This window comes from Bidens hawaiensis, unplaced genomic scaffold (genome assembly GCF_021521415.1).
Source record: "Bidens hawaiensis isolate Kalapana, Puna unplaced genomic scaffold, B.hawaiensis_p1.1 tig00020574_1, whole genome shotgun sequence".
Lineage (NCBI taxonomy): Eukaryota > Viridiplantae > Streptophyta > Magnoliopsida > Asterales > Asteraceae > Bidens > Bidens hawaiensis.
The window spans coordinates 225,260-248,120 of record NW_027493150.1 but is presented as its reverse complement, the minus strand read 5'-3'; the positions used below and the strand labels follow the sequence as shown (position 1 = coordinate 248,120).

The 22,861-nt window shown below is 34.5% G+C and overlaps 1 protein-coding gene across 1 annotated transcript; it reads left to right on the top strand.

Annotated features, from left to right (window-relative positions):
* The first annotated feature begins 18,575 nt into the window (after positions 1-18,575).
* LOC143561166 (uncharacterized) lies at positions 18,576-20,767 on the top strand. Its single transcript, XM_077049293.1, has 4 exons — positions 18,576-19,029; positions 19,327-19,385; positions 19,721-20,080; positions 20,156-20,767. The coding sequence occupies exons 1-4, from the start codon at positions 18,576-18,578 to the stop codon at positions 20,765-20,767; spliced, it is 1,485 nt and encodes a 494-aa protein (XP_076905408.1).
* Positions 20,768-22,861: the final 2,094 nt, after the last annotated feature.

The following is a 22,861-nucleotide window of genomic DNA, read 5'->3' as shown; positions in this document are numbered from 1 at the left end:
AATTCGTTTTTGCTTCATGTTGGGCCTTGCTTCACACATGAGCTTTGTGGTGATTTTGAAGGCAAGAGAACAGCCGGTGAAGACTTATACGTTCACGTTTAGAGATTACGGGTTTTATCGTCTTTAATTCTTCGTTCTTTAGATTTTCACAATGTTTTCTTATTTATTTGTTTTGTTTGATTTAGACTTTATTATGCTAGGCTAAATTCCATAAATTACCGAGGTCGTGATGAACCTTAGTTTGGTTTGATTTTATATGGATTTCGTTTCGTTATGGATTTTATGTTCTAAGTAAACGGTTGAGTTTGATTTAATTAATGTGTTTGATTGCTTGGTTTTGTTTACTTGAATTTATTGTTTCACATTGCCCTTGTTGATTGTTTCATAAGATAGGGTTTTGTTAGGTCATTTACTGTGTGTTCTTGACTAGTTTATGATTAATATGCATTAACATCATAGAAACAATAAAATCAATTAAACAGATAAAAGTGAACTGCCAGCCTAGAAAGCTGAAAGGTGATAGGCTATTGATAGATCTTTGTTGGTCAGGATTGCTAGATTTATTTCTTCGTAAGGAGTCCATCTAGGTTTGATTGTTAGCTTAGTCTATTAAGTTAATTGAGTCTGCTTTGCTATATTTGAATTCCGCGCTGTAAGGTAGGTTTTCGTCATAAAAGATACTTAGACATAAACGATTAAATAACCGTAAGGAAGTTTAGTATAAAACTGGTGAGTCTTAAAACTTGTTAGGAATCCATATGCGTCTTCTTGAAGTTCAAGGGTCCTGTTCGGGTTTTCTGTCAAGGGTCTATTTTATGATCTCAGTTCCATAACGTGAGTTTTCCATTTACTTAATAACCGTAACTTTGGGGATTCTGGCCTGGGTAGTTATCTTCATCATCTGAGTTAATCTAAGTGTTTAATTGTTTATTAGTTAAAGTAATTAGGATAAAGGTTTATTAATTAATTAATTAAGTTTAAGGTAATGATTATGTTTTATTATTATTATTATATTAATTAGGATCAGGTTAATATTAGTTTAATAGTTAAGTAATCATTAGTTAGTTATTAATAAGTTTTTATTATTATTATTAAACTCCCCCTCAAATATTATTAATAAATAGTCGTGTCTTGTAGTTGAGTCTAATTTAAAGAGTCTCGTGGGTCCGATTTCCGGACTTACTTAGCTGTACTATAGTCGATCGGTTCACTTGCCGGTTAGTAGTTTAAGTTAAGTTTAAGGGTCTAGTGTATTACTTAGTGTCTAGATTAGTATAATTTTAGTTAATAATTATTTGACTACTTAGGTTTATGTTTGATGGGAACACTAGCTATAAATTAATTGAACCTTAATCATATCTAATGGCTGCTTGGTAGAATTTGATGCTTAAGCATAGGTGGATAAACAATACCCTTGATCGTCTTAACTATTCATGAAAAAAATAGAGCAACAAAAAGTTTTAAATCTGCTAATTTTGAGGTATAAGTCAAGTTGGGGTGGTCTGGTTCGGTAAAAGCTGAAAATAAGCGGGTCTTAATTGTGTAAACCACTGAGTACTATTATTGTCGGATCATATTTGTCCCGGTAAAGATTAAGGCATGGGTTTAAGTGGACAACAATATCGGTGATCGCGGTTTTTGCGTTATTCTGAGCTTTAAAAATTAACCTATGTGTTTGTTAGACTGTAATTTTCCGATTCTGATCCAACTGCATCAAACTTTTTCAGAGTATGGGGATATTTGATATAATGCTAAATATTTATGTTTCCCTTGTATATTTTATTTAATATTTTAATTGTTTTTGTTCGTTTTTAGTCAAGATTTGTATACTACTAGCGTTTTTGTGTGTCGTAGGTTCCGGGAGTTGTTCGTGATCAAAAAGGACGAAAAACGAGCTAAAACGAGCCGAAACGGAGATCCAGAACGCGTCAGGAAGGTGCTAGAACAGAGAACCGGTCAGACTGGGCCGGTCTGACCGCCCCCTTAGTGGAGCCCGCCGCGCCGCGCGACCGAGGTGCCCAATGTCCATCGCGCGGCGCCTAGAGGGTACTGGATGGACTTTAATTCGTTTTTGCTTCATGTTGTGCCTTGCTTTGGGTGTTTAAACACCTTTAACTTAAACCTGACAATAACCTGAAAGCCACTAGCAGATTTTTGGAGTTCTTGGAGCATATTTTCGAGCTTTGTGGTGATTTTGAAAGCAAGAGGACAGCCGGTGAAGACTTATACGTTCACGTTTAGAGATTACGGGTTTTATCGTCTTTAATTCTTCGTTCTTTAGATTTTCACCATGTTTTCTTATTTACTTGTTTTGTTTGATTTAGACTTTATTATGCTAAGCTAAATTCCATAAATTACCTAGGTCGTGATGAACCTTAGTTTGGTTTGATTTTATATGGATTTCGTTTCGTTATGGATTTTATGTTCTAAGTAAACGGTAGAGTTTGATTTAATTAATGCGTTAAATTACTTGGTTTTGTTTACTTGAATTTATTGTTTCACATTGCCCTTGTTGATTGTTTCATAGGATAGGGTTTTGTTAGGTCATTTACTGTGTGTTCTTGACTAGTTTATGATTAATATGCATTAATATCATAGAAACAATAAAATCAATTAAACAGATAAAAGTGAACTGCCAGCCTAGAAAGCTGTAAGGTGATAGGCTATTGGTAGATCTTTGTTGGTCAAGATTGCTAGATTTAGTTCTTCGTAAGGAGTTCGTCTAGGTTTGATTGTCAGCTTAGTCTATTAAATTAATTGAGTCTGCTTTGCTATCTTTGAATTCCGCGTTGTATGGTAGGTTTTCGTAATAAAAGATACTTAGACATAAGCGATTAAATAACCGTAAGGAAGTTTAGTATAAAACTGGTGAGTCTTAAAACTTATTAGAAATCCATAGGCGTCTTCTTGAATTTCAAGGGTCCTGTTCGGGTTTTCTGTCAAGGGTCTATTTTATGATCTCAGTTCCATAACGTGAGTTTTCTATTTAATTAATAACCGTAACTTTAGGGATTCTGGCATGGGTAGTTATCTTCATCATTTGATTTAATCTAAGTGTTTAATTGTTTATTAGTTAAAGTAATTAGGTTAAAGGTTTATTAAATAATTAATTAAGTTTAAGGTAATGATTATGTTTTATTATTATTATATTAATTAAGGTCAAGTTTTAATTAGGTTAATATTAGTTTAATAATTAAGTAATCATTAGTTAGTTATTAATAAGTGTTTATTATTATTATTAAATTCCCCCTCAAATATTATTAATAAGTAGTCGTGTCTTTTAGTTGAGTCAAATTTAAATAGTCTCGTGGGTTCGATATCCGGACTTACTTAGCTGTACTAGAGTCGATCGGTTCACTTGCCGGTTAGTAGTTTAAGTTAAGTTTAAGGATCTAGAGTATTACTTAGTGTCTAGATTAGTATAATTTTAGTTAATAATTATTTGACTACTTTTAGCACATCAAACCTCTATAAGGTTGGTGTTTGCGATTGCTGCTTAGAGAAATTTGGAAATACATCAAATGGATGTAAAAACCGCATTTCTAAATGGGGAGCTAGACGAAGAAATATATATGGAACAACCCGAGGGTTTTTCAGCTCCTGGCCAGGAGGGTAAATTTTGCAAACTCGTCAAGTCCCTATATGGTTTGAAGCAAGCTTCAAAACAATGGCACCAAAAATTTGATCAAGCCATGCTGTAAAATGGTTTCAAAATAAATGAGTGCGACAAGTGTGTCTATGTGAAAGACACATCTAGAGGTTATGTGATTCTATGCTTGTATGTGGATGATATGCTTATCATAGGAAGTGATGATAAGATGATCAAATCTACTAAAGATATGTTGAAGCAGAGATTTGGCATGAAAGACATGGGTTTAGCTGATGTGATTATTGGAGTTAAGATCACTAGAACCCAAAACGGTCTTGTGTTAAGTCATTCTCATTATGTAGATAAAATCCTTGAAAAGTTTAATGCGGGAGATACGAGTATAGCTCAAACTCCAATTGATACTAGCCAACATTTGTCAAAGAATAGAGGCGAGGGTGTTGCTCAGTTGGAGTATTCAAGGATAATTGGCAGTCTTATGTATCTTATGTCATGTACCCGGCCGGACTTAGCATATGTTGTAAGCAGGCTAAGTAGATGTACTAGTAATCCTAGCTCTTAACATTGGAAGAGTATGACAAGATTATTAAGATATTTGAGATACATAAGGAGTTATGGACTGCATTATGGCCAAGACCCAGCTGTTGTCAAAAGAAACAGTGATGCTAATTGGATATCCGACATGAAAGATTCCAAATCCACAAGTGGCTATGTGTTTACCCTTGGAGGAGCTGCTATATCTTGGAAATCCTCCAAGCAAATGCTTATAGTTAGATCTGCGATGGAATCTGAGTTCATTGCATTAGACAAAGCTGGTGAAGAGGCGTAATGATTACACCAATTTTTGGAATATATTCCAGGATGGCCAAAACCTGTTAAGGCTATTTGCATACATTGTGATTTCCAGTCGGCGAATGGAAGAGCTCAAAGTGCAATGTATAATGGCAAATCTAGACACATACGTCGTAGACACAATACTATACGACAACTTCTCTCAACGGGAGTTATCACCATCGACTACGTGAAGTCAAGGGATAACATTGCGGATCCGCTTACAAAAGGATTAAGCAGAGAAGTCGTATGTAAGTCTTCGAGAGAAATGGGACTAAAGCCCATGGAGTAAGTTTCTACAAAGGAAAACCTATCCTAGATACTGGAGATCTCATGATCTAGGTTCAATAGGACAATCTAATTGTATGAACTGAGGTCACTGTGGGGAAGTACCTCAACATATAAAGGGAGTTGTATACTTCCTAATCCATTCTGATAATAAATCAGTGATATCAAAGGAGGTTAAGCATAACGTTTTTAATGATTTGTAGAAAAAATAATCACCTATGTGAGAGAGAAGTGGGGTCGCCTCGAATAGATTTGTGGGGCGCGTAAATCCTAGAGCTCTTGCAGAACCAGGCTAGTGTTCCATGACCATAACGGACACGACAATAAGGGGCTAGCCAAACCAGGAAGAGTGTTGCGTGAAATGTAATAACATCTACGTAAAAAGGGGTTGGTTCATTGGCTTCGCGTCTACTAACCGCTAGGAGACAAAGTATATTTCACAAAGGAAGGTTCAAAGGGAGCACCTACTTCTCCTGCAACACTCAACCGTTGTAACTATATTTGACACTTGGGATTTACGGATCGATCTCCATTCATGTGAGGGATTGTTGGAAATTTAGTATAATAATTATTGTAATATAATTATTATTACTATATGTAACTATATTTGAATGAGAAATCGATAAGTTGCAAGAGTTAATAGAATTATTCAAGTCTCATAAGTGTTGCATTCAAATACAACTTAACTCTTATAGTTAATGGTGTATTAACTCAAGGCTTTTGGTTGAGACATGGCTCATGTATATATACTACCATATGTCTTGGAACATTTGGTTTTTGATAGAGAGGAAAAAATTGTTGATGCAATCTCACACACAATCAAAAGAATTTCCTGACTTTTCGATCTTACGCGCTCTTGTTTCAGGTATAGTTCAGGTGTTAGGCAAATACCGACAGTACAATATGCTTAGGTTGTTGTACCCTGGGAAACAGACGGGTTAACCTAGGTGGCACGAAAATCTGTTTTAAGGGAAGCGTGTTTTACACGTGCCTCAGTCACCTTGTTTCTCGTTTTGTTACTTCTTTCTAATATGTTGGTAATTTGGTTTCAATGTTGTAATTTTCATTTCTTATTCTTGTATTGTAATATGGTTTATTTTTAATTAAAAAAGTTTTCAGTTTTAGTTTATTGTTATGACCGGTATTCCTACAGTTATCTCGTAACAAAAATCAAAAATCCAAATTGCACTCATGAATCACTTGTAGCAAAAGTCGTAATAGTTTTCGAAATTATAACTTTTTCATACTTGGGACACAAATTTCAACTGAAAAATATCATGACGATAGTAAATTGCGATCAAAACAAAATTATATATTTTTAATCTACATCTTTTGTGTCAAACCTATTGTTTTATTTATAAGTGTGTTGATTCAGGTTATGTTATGGTAAGGGCCTAAAATCAATAAGATATAAAATAATTAAAGAAAAGAATGGGTCGTTTAAACTATTTCTCAAACAATTAGATTATTTTTGCAATAGTATAGTTTTTATTATTTTTGTATAATTTTAAAACAAGTAAACTTTAGGTGAAAAGATCAACACGTTGTAAAAAAACATCATAGAGAGGAGAATGAGTCGCAAACTTATTTCTCAAATAATTAATAACAAGGTTTTATACCCGCGCGTTGCGCGCTGAGGACGTGTGTTTACATGTAATCCACACCTAAGTGTGTGTCAATTATGTCAAAGCGTCTTTTGAAGTCTCTATATCGCCTTCTATATATTTCGACTTCGACCCAGCCGCCACCATTGGCTTTGTTGAATGGTTGTTGGTTTCCCTGCTACCATAAGTATCGTTGAACAATCGCGTGCAACGGGAAACCCCAAAATACAGAGACGAAGCGTCTGACGATACAAAACCACCACTACCACAATTAACAAAGTAGATGTAACCAAGCCGCCACCATCGATGTCGTAAAAAGGTTGTCGGCAACGAAAAATAAACAGTGATTTTGGAAAAGTCGACAATAAGACCTAAATGTTGGGAAAGTAGATGGGGAAAAGTGACGTTTTGATGCCATAAAAATATGAGCAGGTCACAGAACGTGCACATCAAATGCATTAGATGGACATCAACTGCACTAGGGAGTTGTATCATAAGGAACTCTAGTGGTACAATTGATCAATAGTGAAATTAGTGAAAGAAGGAAATTTTTGTTTTTAATATATATAGGATTATATCAGTTTTGTATGTGTAGCTTTATTGTTATATATATGAACATACTATCTATTTTAATACGTCACTTTAGGATGAAAAACTCAATCTGCACAAAACTTATACACGGTTTGACATTTTGCTTAGGGCTGTGCAACTGTTGAGAACCGCAAGAACCGAACCGAAACCGAAAATGAGTGAAAATTAGAATCGGAACCGGAACCTATTATAGTAAACCGGTTCGGTTCCAGAACCGCTAAAGCCGGTTCTTGCTAATCGGTTCTGGCTAGAACCAGTTCGATCATTTATTTATCAAATGAGTTATGCAAACTTTGAAAATTGCAAAACAAGTTTATACAATTGTATGTCTTTTTCACGGTAAAACTAATTTAGATTACAACATGAACATCCGTTATATTTTTTATTAAAACTTAAGTGTTGAAGTTAAATAAATCATTAGCAACGATAGATTAATGAAAGATCATATCATTTTATATTAAATTACCTTGATAGCTTAAATCAAAATCGATCATGGTTGATAGTTCTTGAACGTAAAGAAAGAAGATTTGAATTAAAAAAATGATTGAATGGATGCTGGTTAATAAGTTACTCTATAAAAAATGATGATTGGTAAATATATTTAAAACGTTTTGAATATTCCGGTTCTTCGGTTCCAAGTCTAGAACAGCCGGTTTTACCCGGAACCGAACCGGGAACCGTTTAATGCAAATTCTGAGAACCGAGAACCAAACCGGTACACATATTAGCGGTTCTGGGGCACCGGTTCGGTTCCGGTTCCTCGGTTTTGACGGTTCCGAACCGTTTTTCGCTCACCTCTAATTTTGCTACACTAGTTATAAACAAATAAACTTTTATTGGACTGAACAAAAAAAGGTGTAATTGTCAAAAGTATAAAATGGCCAATTTAGCATGTTTGTTGTATAATCATCCATTTTAAAATGTGTTACAAATTTACATCATATGAACGATCTTTGTAATTTTGAAGATGTAAGGGAAATATCCATAACTTAATATATACCACGTGATTCATTAATCATTTATATGATTTGCTCTACATTTATAATATTTTCACTTTTCGTATTTGCAATTTCTTTTATGAAACTTTCTCTAGGATCTCATATTTCCTTTCTTGGGAACATTGTCAATTATTTACTCTTTAATGAGTGCCCAATTTAACTATGCCTTAGGTGTTAGTGACAATAAATATTGCAAGTCTCACATGGTAATTTTCTTAGAATGATAACTTATTTGTGAGCATGTTGTCATGTTTGTGCATTCTACACTATATACACATTTGGTGGCAATTTTTCTTCCAAAAGGAAATAATGTTATCCAACATTATTCGTTCCCCACATGTAAAGAAAACCATTCTTTCCAAAGGTTAGGTTTTGAAAGAAACACATAGGCTATATATTGAGGTGATCATTTGATCTTTCACATGGCAAAAGTTATGACTATTGACTTCTGCCATAAGTGATGATCTACAAATTCAAGCTATATATTTTTATTGAGTTGATTTGATCTTTCATTAACGGATTTTGGCCAACATGAGGACCTGAAGAGGATTAACACTCGTTAACGACATCAAAGAAGGTAAGGGGTGGGGGTGCTTAAGTTAGCCATGGGATAAAATAAAGTGAGAGTTATAAGAAAATAGAAGATATTTGTGCATGCGAGAGAAATTCATGTCATGTATATAAGTGTACACTATGATACCAACACTTATGTGTACAAGGTGACAACAAATTTGGCTTTGTCAAAACATGTGTTAACAACTCTTGATAATATCAAATGCAAATCTCAGTTATTTATATTCGAAAAGGATTTTGTAACTCTCATAATTAAGAGTGAGAGAGAGTTTTTACAGTTTCAAATATGAATCACAACACTCATCACTCTTTTCAAAGGAAACAAGCAGTATTAAGCCTTAATTCATCCTATGAGTGTATCTAAGTTGTAGTACTTCTAAGCCTCATAATAAGTACTTACCTTTGTAAAGAGTTTAAAGTTTGAATGTCTTATGGAAGCTAGAATGAACAACATATTCATTATCACAAAGTTGCATGAGACATATCCTAAAGGAGCTACTTTATTAGGGAACATCATTCAAATAACACATTTTTCAGTCTAACCATGCATCAGTAGAAATTGAGATAGTCACTTTCATATTTTTTAAGTGTATTTTTGCACCCATGTAGATAGGAGTGTGGAGGTAGGGTACCAAATAACCCACAACACAAGGATAAATCCCCACGGAGGGGATACTATCAAGCACGGAAAACCATCCGCATGCAGAATACCTTCCGCGTAGGAAGATATGCATCTCCGGTGGAAGAAACACTTAACAACTCAAGGAGTTCAGCGGAAGACATGTCGTGATAAAGAGAGGAAAACACGTGACAAGGAAGGGAAAGACCAATCATAGTTCGAGATCCCTATAATGCCCACAACTTCTCGATGAACCAATAAGAAAGTGCCAGCGTTGTACCTTCCCATGATAGAGATTTTCGTACGCCAGCTGTCAGACCAATCATGGGCTGCTATCATGCTCAGCCATAAGAATAGAAGGTTTCATTGAGTGGGACAACTAGCCCAATCCTTCTCCTTCTCTTCAGCTATAAGCATGAGAAGAGAACCAACGGTAAAGGCATGCTCAATCTAATTCCCTCTAAAAATTACTCATCACTTACCATACCGATTCTCGCCCCCGGATGGTGGTTACAAGAAGACCCCCTCCTTATTCCTCTTCTCGTAACGAACTCACGCTATTCGGTTTTGTAGGTTAGGGCTGCCGGAACTCGTAACAGTGTTTGCATTAACTCACCGGAGAATGTTAAGCTAAGCCCACCCGGGGTTAGGTTAGTATTTATCCGTCGTTATCGGTCAAGGTACTAAGTTAAATCTACCCATAGTTAACTTAAGTGTTGTTTGTTTTTTCATATGTAAAATGCCTGCAGTCTGTGGACTAGGGCTGTAAACGAACCGAACGAACATAAACAAGGCCTTGTTCGTGTTCGTTCGTTAATGAAATAATGTGTTCATGAATTGTTCACGAACACTTACCGAACGAGATTTTATGTTCGTGTTCATTCATTAAGGAAATTAATGTGTTCACGAACGGTTCACGAACACAAATAAAATTGGTAGAGCCTAGAGATTAAGATTGATGTATTCATCAATGTGAATAATGAAAGCATGTAAACGAATTGAATGAACTCGAACAAGGGCATGTTCGTGCTCGTTCATTTAACTTTAAATGAACACGAACACTTAATCGAACAAATATTTATGTTCATGTTCGTTTATTTTAAAAATGAACATTTGTGCTCGTTTATGTTCGTTTGGTTAAAATCTAAACGAATATAACTGAACAAAGATAAATGAACATATATTGACACAAATAAACATAAATGAAAACACTTAAATGAACACAAATTAACAAATATAAAATTTTAAGTAGATGACTCATCCAAATAATATTTAGTTATTTTTTATTCATAAACAAACATAAATAACAGAAACGAACGTTCATGAACATAAATGAACGAACAGAACATGTGTTCATGTTCGTTCGTTTAATTAAACGAACACAAACTTTTTGTTCTTGTTCGTTTGTTTATTGAATAAACGAACATAAATGAACTTCCCGCTGAACAATTCACGAACAGTTCACTGAACGTTCGGTTCGTTTACAGGCCTATGTGGACCAAATCTGCAGGCATCTGAAGCAGAAGAGGTGGACCAAACCTCGGCAGTATGCAAGAAGAAGACTGTTTATTTTTTTAACGTCTACAGACTACGAAAGTAAACTGAAATTTTTAAATAAGCAAAAATTTAATTAAACAAGTCTTTCAAGGCACAAATCAAATCTAAACATAAACAATTTTACAAGACACAATTAGACGTGCACAAAAAAACCGGTTCCGGAACCTAACTGGTGGAACCGAACCGGAACCGGTTCCAGTTCCAACCCGGTTGGAACAATACCCGGTTTGGGTATTTTTGTACCCGAAAATCGTACCCGGTTCTCCTATTTGTATGTCAGTATCAGTTCCAACCCGGTTCCTACCCGGTTCTTAATTAGAACCGGTTCGGTTCGTACCCGGAAAAACCGGTTCCGACGGGTTTTTTTTGAAGGGTCAAACAAAAGTCAAACTAGCCGTTGGAACCGGTTCCAACGGTAATATAGCCGTTGGAACCGGTTTTTTAGACACCAATTAGCCGTTGGAACCGGTTCCAACGGTAATATAGCCGTTGGAACCGGTTTTTGAGACAATAGATCCGTTGGAACCGGTTCCAACGGTAATATAGCCGTTGGAACCGGTTTTTGATGCCCAAACCTATATATAACTTGTTTCCATTAAAAACTAACTGTTACAAACCTATATATAACTTGTTTCCTATATTTAAAAACTAACTATTACAAACATTATTAAAACATAAACGATACTAAACATAACAACTAAAACATAAAAAACAAAGTCCGTCGTTTTAATCCGGGAATACTTATTTTTGGGTTGTAGAGCCGGACGACTCTCCCACTTCCGTTTTTTTAGCTTCCAATCTTCTTTTCTCTCGACAATACTTATTCGTATGTTTTCGTAATATCGAGTTGGACCCTGCTTTAAGAAACTTCGAGCAATATTTGCAACGTGCCAACTCATGTGAGTCGGTCATGAGACACAAATCGTAATGAACCCAAACATCGGGGCATCTTGTTGTTTCGATCACCATAACAACGTCATCATTGGTTGCCATTTGTTGTCGGTTTAAGGTTAATTGTGGTTTGGAGTGTGTTTTATAGTTTTGGAAGTGGTTTAACAAGTAAACAAACAAACCTTGCTATTTATAGTAAGAAAATAACCTATTTATAGTTAAAAAACCGGTTCCAACGGTCAAAAACGGCTATATAGCCGTTGGAACCGGTTCCTAACGGCTCTAGTATTTAAATTTCAAAAAAAACCGGTGGAACCAGTTTTTACGTAAAAACCGGTTCCGGTTCATACCCTACCCGGTTCTTAAAAGTTCGCATATCTGGGCATCAGTTCGGGTCGGGAACCGAACCGGTTCTTGATTGGAACCGGTGCCATTTTACAACCCGGTGTGAAAAAACCGGTTTGGAATCAGTTCGGGTTTTCCATTTGAACCCGATTTGTGCACCTCTAACACAAATCAAACATAAACATCCATAACACATCCACAAAATTTACTCATGGCATGCTATCAAAAGCAATAAAACACATATAAATGTGAAGTTTCAATGTGTTATAATTATTGTATTAGTGATAGTATGATAACACCCTATCAATCGTTTTGTAACACACACAATCTTAAACAACGATATATTAATTTAAAAAAATGTGGAAGCGTAATTATTATTATTTATTATTTTTTATTACTTGTTTATAAAACAACATCAACGAATAGTTTTATCGGCAAAATATTTACAAGACATAGACGTTTAGATTATGACAAAGTAAACTTCTCGACCTTTATAACCATTTACATATATTAGCCATTTCTTCATGATGCGTGTTCTTGATTCGCCTCGAGTGCTTGATCGACATACTTTGGTCTCAACGAAAGCTTTACCTAACATATTACAACGCAACAAGTTAGTTTTAATAGTGTATAAGGCCATAATATGAACATCGCATACAAGCTCTAACATAAAACAAGAAAAACGAAAAATTTCACATAGTCGTTATAAGGCAAAGACAATTTAGTGGCGTTTGTACAAAATTAAGTATTAGGATACACTATGTGCAACCTTTGAAATCCAACATTAGTACTCTATCGAAAACAATTGCACGCATTTGACCCGTTTGCACAAAACTTATATAAGGTCATATTTGAATAATTATAATACTCGAACACACTTGATTAGGTACCAGCAACCATTATAGGCCGATATCTAAAATTAACCCAAAGGTATAAAAACGTTTGACATTAATTAATATTTTATAAAGCTTTATTTATGTGCAGCTATATTCTGCGCAGCTGCTGTAATCGACTGATCTGACCCACCTAATGATCATATTTTTTATGTTCTAAAATTCTGAAGAAACTAGACTCAATAAGGTTTCCTACCTAAAAAGAATCACCTTAATCGGACACTCGGTTGATTTTATACAATATTACAAAGACAGATAAAATTCTGGACAACAACTTAAAAATTCAGCTTCGTGATCTTAATTTAACAAGATCAAAACAGTGTTTCACATTCGATGACCACAACTATTACTTGAACAACTTTTTCTAATCATGTTAGCCTTGATTGAAAGTCAATTGTAGTCTAGCAACACAATATTAATCAATCACATAACCCCTTTGTAAACTAGCATTATTGATTAATACATTTTCTATTTCCAAGTAGTCCATAATTCGTTTAAGCATTTCATCAAACACTTGGGGTGTATACAAAATCTTAACAATTAAAATCAACTAGTCGTATAATCATAAAAGCCTACCCTTACAAATTAAATTTCACCAAATAGAAGTCCTTATATTTTAGTTCACCTAATGCATGATTTAGTTGATAATTAATATGACTTACGGATTATAACGTCATGATACCCCAAACCTATTTATATAAAAAAAAACCCCAATTTATGTAACATTTAAAGAGGGGCATCATGAAACTCACCTGAAACGAATCACACAAATATCACAACTGGATCCTCAGCTAATCACTCACAATTCACAATCCTCTCAAGTTAAAGCACACAACAATCACTAACTAGACCTAGTGGCGGCCCAAGGATTTACGAGGCCTAAAGAGACGTAAAAAATCATGGGCCTTTTGCATTGGCTTTATTCGATTAACTACTTTTAAATTATTCAATGTATTTGACACATTTACAAAATGTGATTTGTTAACTATAAAACACAATCCAAACACATCTTTTTAGGCCAACTAAAACATTTAAGTAATTTGCTTAATGCTTACAAAAGAACATCGAAGTTTAAGTTATGTTTATTAATTTTCTTACAATAATGTCTTACCACACAATCGTGTAAGTAATAAAAAAAATTCCTTTATAATACAAATGCTACTATGCTAGCAAGAAATGTACATAGAGAAAGAGAATAAAAAGAATGCATGAGTAGGGGCGCATGGCATTGAGAAAAAAAGGGAAAAGAAATAAAATAAATGAGCATGGCTGTGTACAATTATTATAGTGAATAAGATAATTCTTTTAAAATTCTGGGCACGGGGAAGTAATGAAGTTGGACACATCTTTTGGCCTAAAAAGTAAAAAAATGTAAAGCTACCGGGATTCGAGCGTCTATACTCATGGTTACAGTGCTAAACTCTAACCACCACACTATAGCGAAGGAATGTTTGTGAGTTTAAGTAAATATATATTTAAGAAGTTTTTTTTTATAAAATGAGGCCTCAAAAAATTTGTGGGCCTAAAGCCCTAGCTTTACCTACTAAGATTGTTGGGCCGGCCCTCTAGACCGCAACGACTCACTTACTCTACGAAACGTCCTTATGGGGTTGGATTGACCCACGGCCTCACCCGACATTCATATTCATCCACAACAACCCCCATAGTCCTTAAATTACCCAAAACTCCTTACCTATATAAACACCACCGATGGTTCCCCAAACTACGCCCGTTTTACGTTAATTGTGTTGAATTCGTGCATTAACGAACCGATTAACCAACCACCAACCAAATCAGCCCCATTTTGATACTATTTGACATTATTACAGCCTACCCATCAATATTTAACCACCCACGTTGTTGGGCTTTGAAATCTCATCATTTTCCTCATTAATTCACAATTAACCGATTTTACGCGCTATTACAATTCGATTAAGGAATCACCAACCAAACCAACCCCTATAACCAAAAAATATTTTTCCTGTCTTACACTAACATAAGACCCCTCAAACTGATCGGGTTGGCAATTCCTTCAAACAATACCGAAAGACCACAATTAACAATTTCAACATTGAAGAACCCTAGAAATCGGTTTTTATCAATTGACCTATCAAAACAACTACAATGGTCATGAAATTTTAGTATGATATACTAGACATACCTGAGGATCTTTTGAAACCAAAAACTTCAACTTTTTACCTCAGGAAGCGTGCCAAATTATTTTAATCCGAATCTGTCCCTAGTTCAAGAAACGGATTAATCGACCATTGTAACGACCTAGATTATGAAATTAAAGAATATGAGAGTATAGTACACACCTTGAACGACCTCAAGAATCTTGGAATTGATTTTTTTTGATAAAAAATGAAGGTTGTGGTGGCTTGCGGCCGTTAGCTAGGTCAAGGAGGGCAAAGGTTTGTGTTTATAATCTTCAACGTTACCCTTTTGGCCCTTGCACTTTATAATCCCATCCTTTTTGTTCCCAAACTGAATATAATACTTCTTGGACATGACCATGGGCCCCCGAGCCCTCAACCGAAACCCGAGAAATTAATTTACAAACTCTACACTCATGTATTTCGGTTTACGAGAATTTAGGGGTGTTACAGTGACTATCCAATTCGTTAGTTGGGACCAGCAACGACCAATAAAAGATAGTTGGGACTATTAAAAATCAATAAACCGTTTTTTAATAATTAGAAAGAATTATATTTTGATGATTATACAATATATGGTTAACATCCAATTTTAATTAGAGAAATGCAATATAATGCATGAAAAATAATAATATATAGTAGAAAAGAGAACGACATATGATTAAAATCTGATAAAAAATGTTAACTAAGTTGCAAGCATATATTGATTACAAGAACATAGTTGTTGAAAATAAAAAAGTTCATAAATTGTAGCACTCAGTTCCCTCGTTAGGGATGTTGTGTCACACAATGCATTATTTCAAAATAATTAATAAATATATTTCATTAAATTCTAAAGACACTAAAGTGTATTAAGCTTTACAATGTTTTACCGTATTTATAATGTTCATAAATCTTTCATTCCATGCCTCCAATAATCTAAACTTTCATTATATCTCTCATCCCCCCCCCCTTTCCCGGGATTCTTGTGAGTAGGTGTTTTAAAATAATATGAAACAACAAAAGAAAATACAATCGAACCAAAAATTTCTTAGTATCAAAATAACAATAGCAATACAATGCACCGATAATTGTTATATAAACAATACGACAATGTAAACGATATGAACTAGTAAGAAACTTAACAATGGTGTGAAAATACCCATGTGACCAAATGACAATAAACAATTAGTGCGGTAACTTAGCACACAATAACGATAAGTGTGGTAATTTAGCACACAATAACGATAAGTGGTAACTTAGCACACAATAACGATAAGTGGGGTAACTTAGCACACAACAACGATAAGTGTGGTAACTTAGCACCCAATAACGATAAGTGTGATAACTTAGCACCCAATAACGATAAATTCGGTAACTTAGAACGCGATAACGTAGGTACATTAACTTAGCACACAATAACGATAGGTGCGTTAAGTTAGCACACGATAATTATAAACGCAATAACCTATCCGATACAATAATAATAACGAGTACACCAATTAAGTCGAGGATAACGGGTACACTAAGTCAATGAAATGCTACACTAAGTAAAAGGCAATACAAAAATGACACTCTAAGACTCGGTAACCTCTAGTCAGTATCAATGACAATAATCAACAATCATGGGAACAAGCGACTATGAGTTTAAGGAATTTAACATTTCACATGCGTATCAATAAACCCAGTACAATGCATGTAACAATAAATCTCAGAGCGGCCCCTGAGTAACCTTGAAAATTTCATGGCCTCGAGGAGTAAAAAATGCCCCTTTAAATCACAATGGGGGCAACTCGAAATCGAATATTATACGAGCTAAAAAGTATAGCTCGAGCTCGGATCGTCAACAAACGAGTCACCTTGGTTTGATGTGGCTCGAAGTCTTTTAATAGAGGGAGTCTCTGAATTTGAAATTAAATCAAGACTTGAAACTACTACATATAGGGAGTGTGAATCCGGAATTTACTTGCACTGCGATGTGGCAACCTTTTAAAGGAAGCAAGAAAAGTCAGTGAAGAAATCAGACGTATGAAGCATAAAGGGTTTCTCTGTTAACTGTCTAAGTCTCAAACTGGGTACCCACATTGTCTTGAGAGGTTTTTCTAACTGCATCAACAAAATTTTAATAATAAATGAATGTATAAACTAAATATATTATTTAAAACATATGTCATAAAAAAATATTCTTTCACCCCATCAGGAGACCGTCCTTGATAAGTCTTGAAACAACGGTGATTAATTTTTAAAAATAATGATTTCAGATAACTATAATTTCACGAATCAAACTACAAAACAATAAACGTATCACACCATAAAAGGAGTAAAAAGCGATCCAATTTTTCTATAAAAAGACACTTATTACAAATCAATTCTTTAAACGACTCGTCATTGACTGTTCGTTGTGATTAACGCCATCTGACGTTGTTCATCATCCACGTCGGAGCCGGCTGCCACATCACCAGAACACCTCCCCCTTTTCCCTCCGCATGTTATCACGATAACGTCTAAGGCTAATATCGCCATATACTGCCCTTTAGCGTAGTGCTTAACGCCAGAAACAACGCCATCCCTGGAAAAACATACCATATCGACAACCATCGCGGTGTTTAACGCCGTTCATACCACTCCCACACCAAAAAGCTTTATAATTTGTAAATTTATAAAAGGAAAAAAGAAAGTTGTAAGTAAAAATATATTTATGCTATCACTATGTTCCGAGTCTCATTTAACGAGGGGAGGGGAAGGAAATAATAGGAAAAGGGGAGAAAATCATGTTCTTGAGTTTTTTAAGGAGAGAAAGGGAGGGGAAAGAAGAGAAAAAGCTGGAAAATTAAAATATAAATCCATCTCTCCAAATTGGAGAGATTTGGAGAGAAAATTCCTTAATTACCCTTAAATATATTATTTAATTACACACCATTATCTCACGTTCTCTACATACTCCAGCAGTTTTTATTTGGCGCTAACCTGCATCTTTTTGGCGCATACATACATCTACAGAGCAATTGAACATCTCATCTTCTTCCTAGAATCGAACTTCATCCTATCAGGTTAGCTTTCTTCCTAATCTACTTTTCCATATTTTGCCCTAATTACAAACATCTAATTATATTCAGGTTACTAGGTTACTGAGTTGTAATTTTATCTAATTAGACATACAATGCAATATGAAGCTTATATATCTTTCATATTATATGTTTGTTGTTGCTAAATCTTCATACTATTGTCAAAATATTAATGACCATATATCAAAACTACAAAACGAATGGGTTATGGTAATAAAAGTTAGGGAAGACACTCAAATGGTTAACAATGGAGTAAATTTGGTTTTGAGAAGTTACCCGTAGGAATTTCGGTCCCAAGTCATTATATTGTTAGAAAGTCATTATATCGACAATTGCAGGCAATTGGCCTAATCTGCTTATTGCTAGCTTTCATTACACGACATAGATTGTCTACCAAAAAACATGCTAATATACCTACTAGAGATGTAATTTTACAACGACGATATGTACGAGAAGAGATGTTACATGACCTTTCAAACAGCGGTAAATGTCGTGAACTTATTCGTATGAGTGAGAGAGCTTATATGAAATTGTGTAGTATCTTAAAGCATGATGGTAGTCTTTGACCTACTCAACGAATGTCCGTTGAAGAGCAAGTTGCAAGATTTTTGCATATTGTAGGTAATGACATGAGAAATAGGTTAGCCTCTTGGATATACCGTCGTTCTAGATCAACAACCAGCCGGTGCTTCCATAGAGTTCTACGAGCGATTATATCGTTAGAAAGTCATTATATTCAACAACCTAAAGGTGATATTGTCTCGAAAGAAATTCAAAAGAAAAAGAGATTTTATCCTTTTTTCAAAGATTGCATAGGGGCAATTGACGGAACACATGTTCGTGTCAAAGTACCAAACAAAGATGCCGCCAGATATCGTGGTCGTAAAGGATACCCGACAATAAATGTATTGGCAGCTTGCACATTTGACTTAAAGTTTACATATATTTTAACCGGTTGGGAAGGGACTGCATCAGACTCGAGAATAATAAAGAATGCACTTGGTAGAGATGATAAACTAATAATTCCTACGGGTAACTTCTCAAAACCAAATTTACTCCATTGTTAGAATATTTTAGAGTAATACTAATCACAATTTAAATATAGGTAGAGGACGAACGAAATTGACTTGGGAGTAAATTTGGTTTTGAGAACTCAAAAGAGTTGTTCAACCTTCGTCATGCGTCATTACGTAACGCAATTGAACGAGCATTCGGTCGTCCTAAAAAAGTGGTTTCCTATAATTAGAAGTACAACGGAACCATTTTACCCTTGTCAAACACAGTCAGACATTTTTTTGGCATGTTGTGTTTTACACAACTTTTTACTAGAGGAAGATCGTGACAAAGATCTTGAAGATGAAGTCTTACATGAGGTGTTAAATGGACCGGTAGAGGAAGAATGTAATAGTACTAGAGGCATACGAGAGAGTAATACTGAATTGGACCAATTAAGGAACTCAATTGCAAATCAAATGTGGACTAACTATTTGATGTTTCAAGAAGATGAAATAGATATGTCAAATTAGTTTTTAGAATTGTGTTCGTTTTGACAATGTATTGATTGGTGTTGTTTGGAGTAATTTATGTTATTTGTTTTATGTATTATTAAGTACTATTATATTTATCAATTGCAAGTTTCTAATTGTTCTTCGCAAGTTTTTTAACTGTTTTAACAATGTATTCTTTTTGATTTTTTATTATTAACTATTATTACATTTACCAGTTGCAAGTCATCATGAGCAAACATGACGCCAATGAAAATACTAGTGAGAAAGAAAACATGTTGTGGACAGAAACTATGGATAATGCGTTCATACAATCCATGATAACACAACAAATTAGCGGTTATAGGATTGGTGGAAATTTTACTCAACAAGCGTACAAAAATATGGTTGCAGAGCTTAGCACAAATCTTCAAATGAAATTTACCAAAAGTCATTTGAAGAATCGTTTAAAAACGTTGAAATGTCGTTTTTCTGCCTGGTATGATATGTTTAACGGAACGTCATTAAGTGGGTTCTCATGGAATCCTAAAACTCAGCTAATTGAAGCGGAAGATGAAGTCTGGAAAAAAATAATAGAGGTTAGTGTTTTAATTATTTACTTGAATATTTCGATTATCGTTTATTATACTGATTCTCTTGCTTTTGTTAAATAGTCAAAGCCAAAAGCTGCAACGTTGAAGACGAAGAAAGTCACAAACTATCATGAAATGCTAGATTTATTTGGAAAGGATAGGGCATCCGGTGCACAAGCTGAAACTGCTAAAGAAAGAAACGCTCGATTGCAAAAGGATGATGACAATAACACAGAAACACCACCAGAACTAGATGAATTCTTAGCTGCCAATGATGTAATTCTAGAGAGCCAATACAATCTTGATGATGATGCTCATGTGGTTGATCTTACGTCTTCTTTACCTGAGCAAACTTCAAGTGCAAAGAAATATAAGAGTAGAAAAAGAAAAGTCGAACAAGAAGATGATGGTTTAGCCTCAATGATTATGAATGGTGTTGGTAGTGTTGCTAATGCTATTGCTGAAGGTAATAAAATTATTCAAGAGAGCAATAAAATACTTGAAAGAGTTAATCATCGCGAGTTCACGGGTGATGAAATTATTAAAGAATTGGAACCGATGGGTTTGGGACCTGATGAAATAGCACTTGCTTTCAATTATTTGGTGGAGAATCAAGCTAAAGCAAGATTATTTAGTTGTTCTCCTAATATGCGGTTGCGCTTGTTAAAAGGTATGATTGGCTTAGGTGATTAAGGGAGTTAAGAATGCATTTATCTAGTAAAGTTTATGATTCTGTTTAAATTAGTACACTTATGACTCTTTTATTTATTTCTTGTTTGTTTGACTTTTTGTTCATGGATCTTGAAAGCAACTAATGGTTGAATGATTACTTTTTTAATGGCTGTTTTGGCTTATTTGTTTCTATTATTTACTTTGATACGGTGACCATAATCGTTAATCATATTGCTCATGCTTATCATTAATAATTTGGTATGCAACCATGTTAGGATTGATATAATTATATAACTGCAAAATAATATATAAAAATAGTTAGCAGCAGGTTGTGGTTAAACGAGCCGAGCTCGGTCTCGGCTAGGCTTTTGCATCCCTACACTGATACTTACAGCAGCTATGATTTAGTTTATTAGAGCTTGAGGTATGCAATAAAATAAATGAATAATCGTTAATGTTATTGACCATATGCATGCATCTGATGTTTTTTTCATGTGTTGCCTTAGTTACAAACATATACAGTTACTGAATTGTAGTTAGTTTGTAAAGTTTGTGTGTGATATGAGTTGAGATACCTAATTATTTATGTTGTCGTTCTTAACACTAAATGATATAATAGCTTTCATTGTGTTAAAAGTGATGCTATGTTTGTCTTTACAAATGACAAGAATACCCCTGCAGTACCATTAAAGCAATTTGTGTTTTAGTAACTTTGAACCTATCCATTAGTTATAACATTGATGCTCTGTAAGCCCACATATTTACAAATAAATATTATTTTTGCTACAATGTAGAATGTTATACCGAGCATAAACGAAGCAACTGAAATGAAGGATATGTAGATAGCGTGTTTATTGGACAGAACATGATCAATTGTGACCATAAATGAGCATACAGTAAGACTCATATAACTTGCAAAAACATTTTGAGTCACACAACATATTTGACTCATGAAATATTGTTAATTAGTATAACTTGCAAAAAGAATTTTGTGACATTTTGACACGTGAAGTATGTGTGAGTGTGACTCATATGGCCTGCAAAAATATTTTTTACCTACAGATAGATCTGATCCCTTTAATAGGTTTAACCCGTGAAATATTTTCTTTTTACTGATTATAAAAAGAGCTCCAAACGAGCCGAGCTCGAGCCCTCGTAAGTCAAAACGAGCCAATATTGATAGTTTGCAGCAAGACAGTCATGCAGGTCTAAATGTTGCAGTGTATAAGCATATATGATTATTAAATATTGATAGTTTTAATAATGCAGCATAGTCTGCAGTTGACTTTTTGAATTAGTCATTCCTAATATTTATTGATTCAATATTGATAGTTTTATTAAACACCAAAACTTTTGCAATGTGAAAATTTTATTATAGTTACATGCATACTTAGTTATAGTTATTCTTTACCCATTTGAATCTGTTTATACCTAATTTAAATTAGTGCAGTAAGACATTCATGTAGGTCTAAATGTTGCAGTGTATAAGCATATATGATTATTAAATATATTATATATATAAAGCAGGCTTTAAAACACTTCTGATTAGATATTAAAATGCATGTATGGTATGTTAGTGGTGTTTAGTTGAGACAAACTGGAAATTGTCTTTTGCACTGGAATATGTTGTTTGGCATACGTGGATTTGGTATATGTATGAACTAGTTGATTACCTGACGCGTTGCGCCGGGCTAGTTAATACACATACGATTAAGTAGGGTTTTACAAATGACAAAGTAACAGTGGAGCAATTGTATACTGTACGGTATCCGTTATGGTATATACAGTATCCACTGTTGATGACATGAAGTTGACAAAAAATGCCTGTGGAAAAAACTGCAGCTTCTGGTTGGGTTATCGTTCAGATGTTGCAAACCTGCCCGGCAACTGCTGACTTTGTAGAATTTGGAAAAATTATGTTTGTAAAACGAATTCCATGAGTAAGAACTTTCTGATGGGCCAATTATGATCTATATTTTTGGTCTTTTTCTTTGTACATATGTATTTGCTATTTGTTGATTATATATGATGTAATAAGCTGATGCCAAAAGAAACATTTAATCTTTATAAAATCGTGTATTATGTTGTGCGGTTACTGTGTTGTTGGGACCCTTT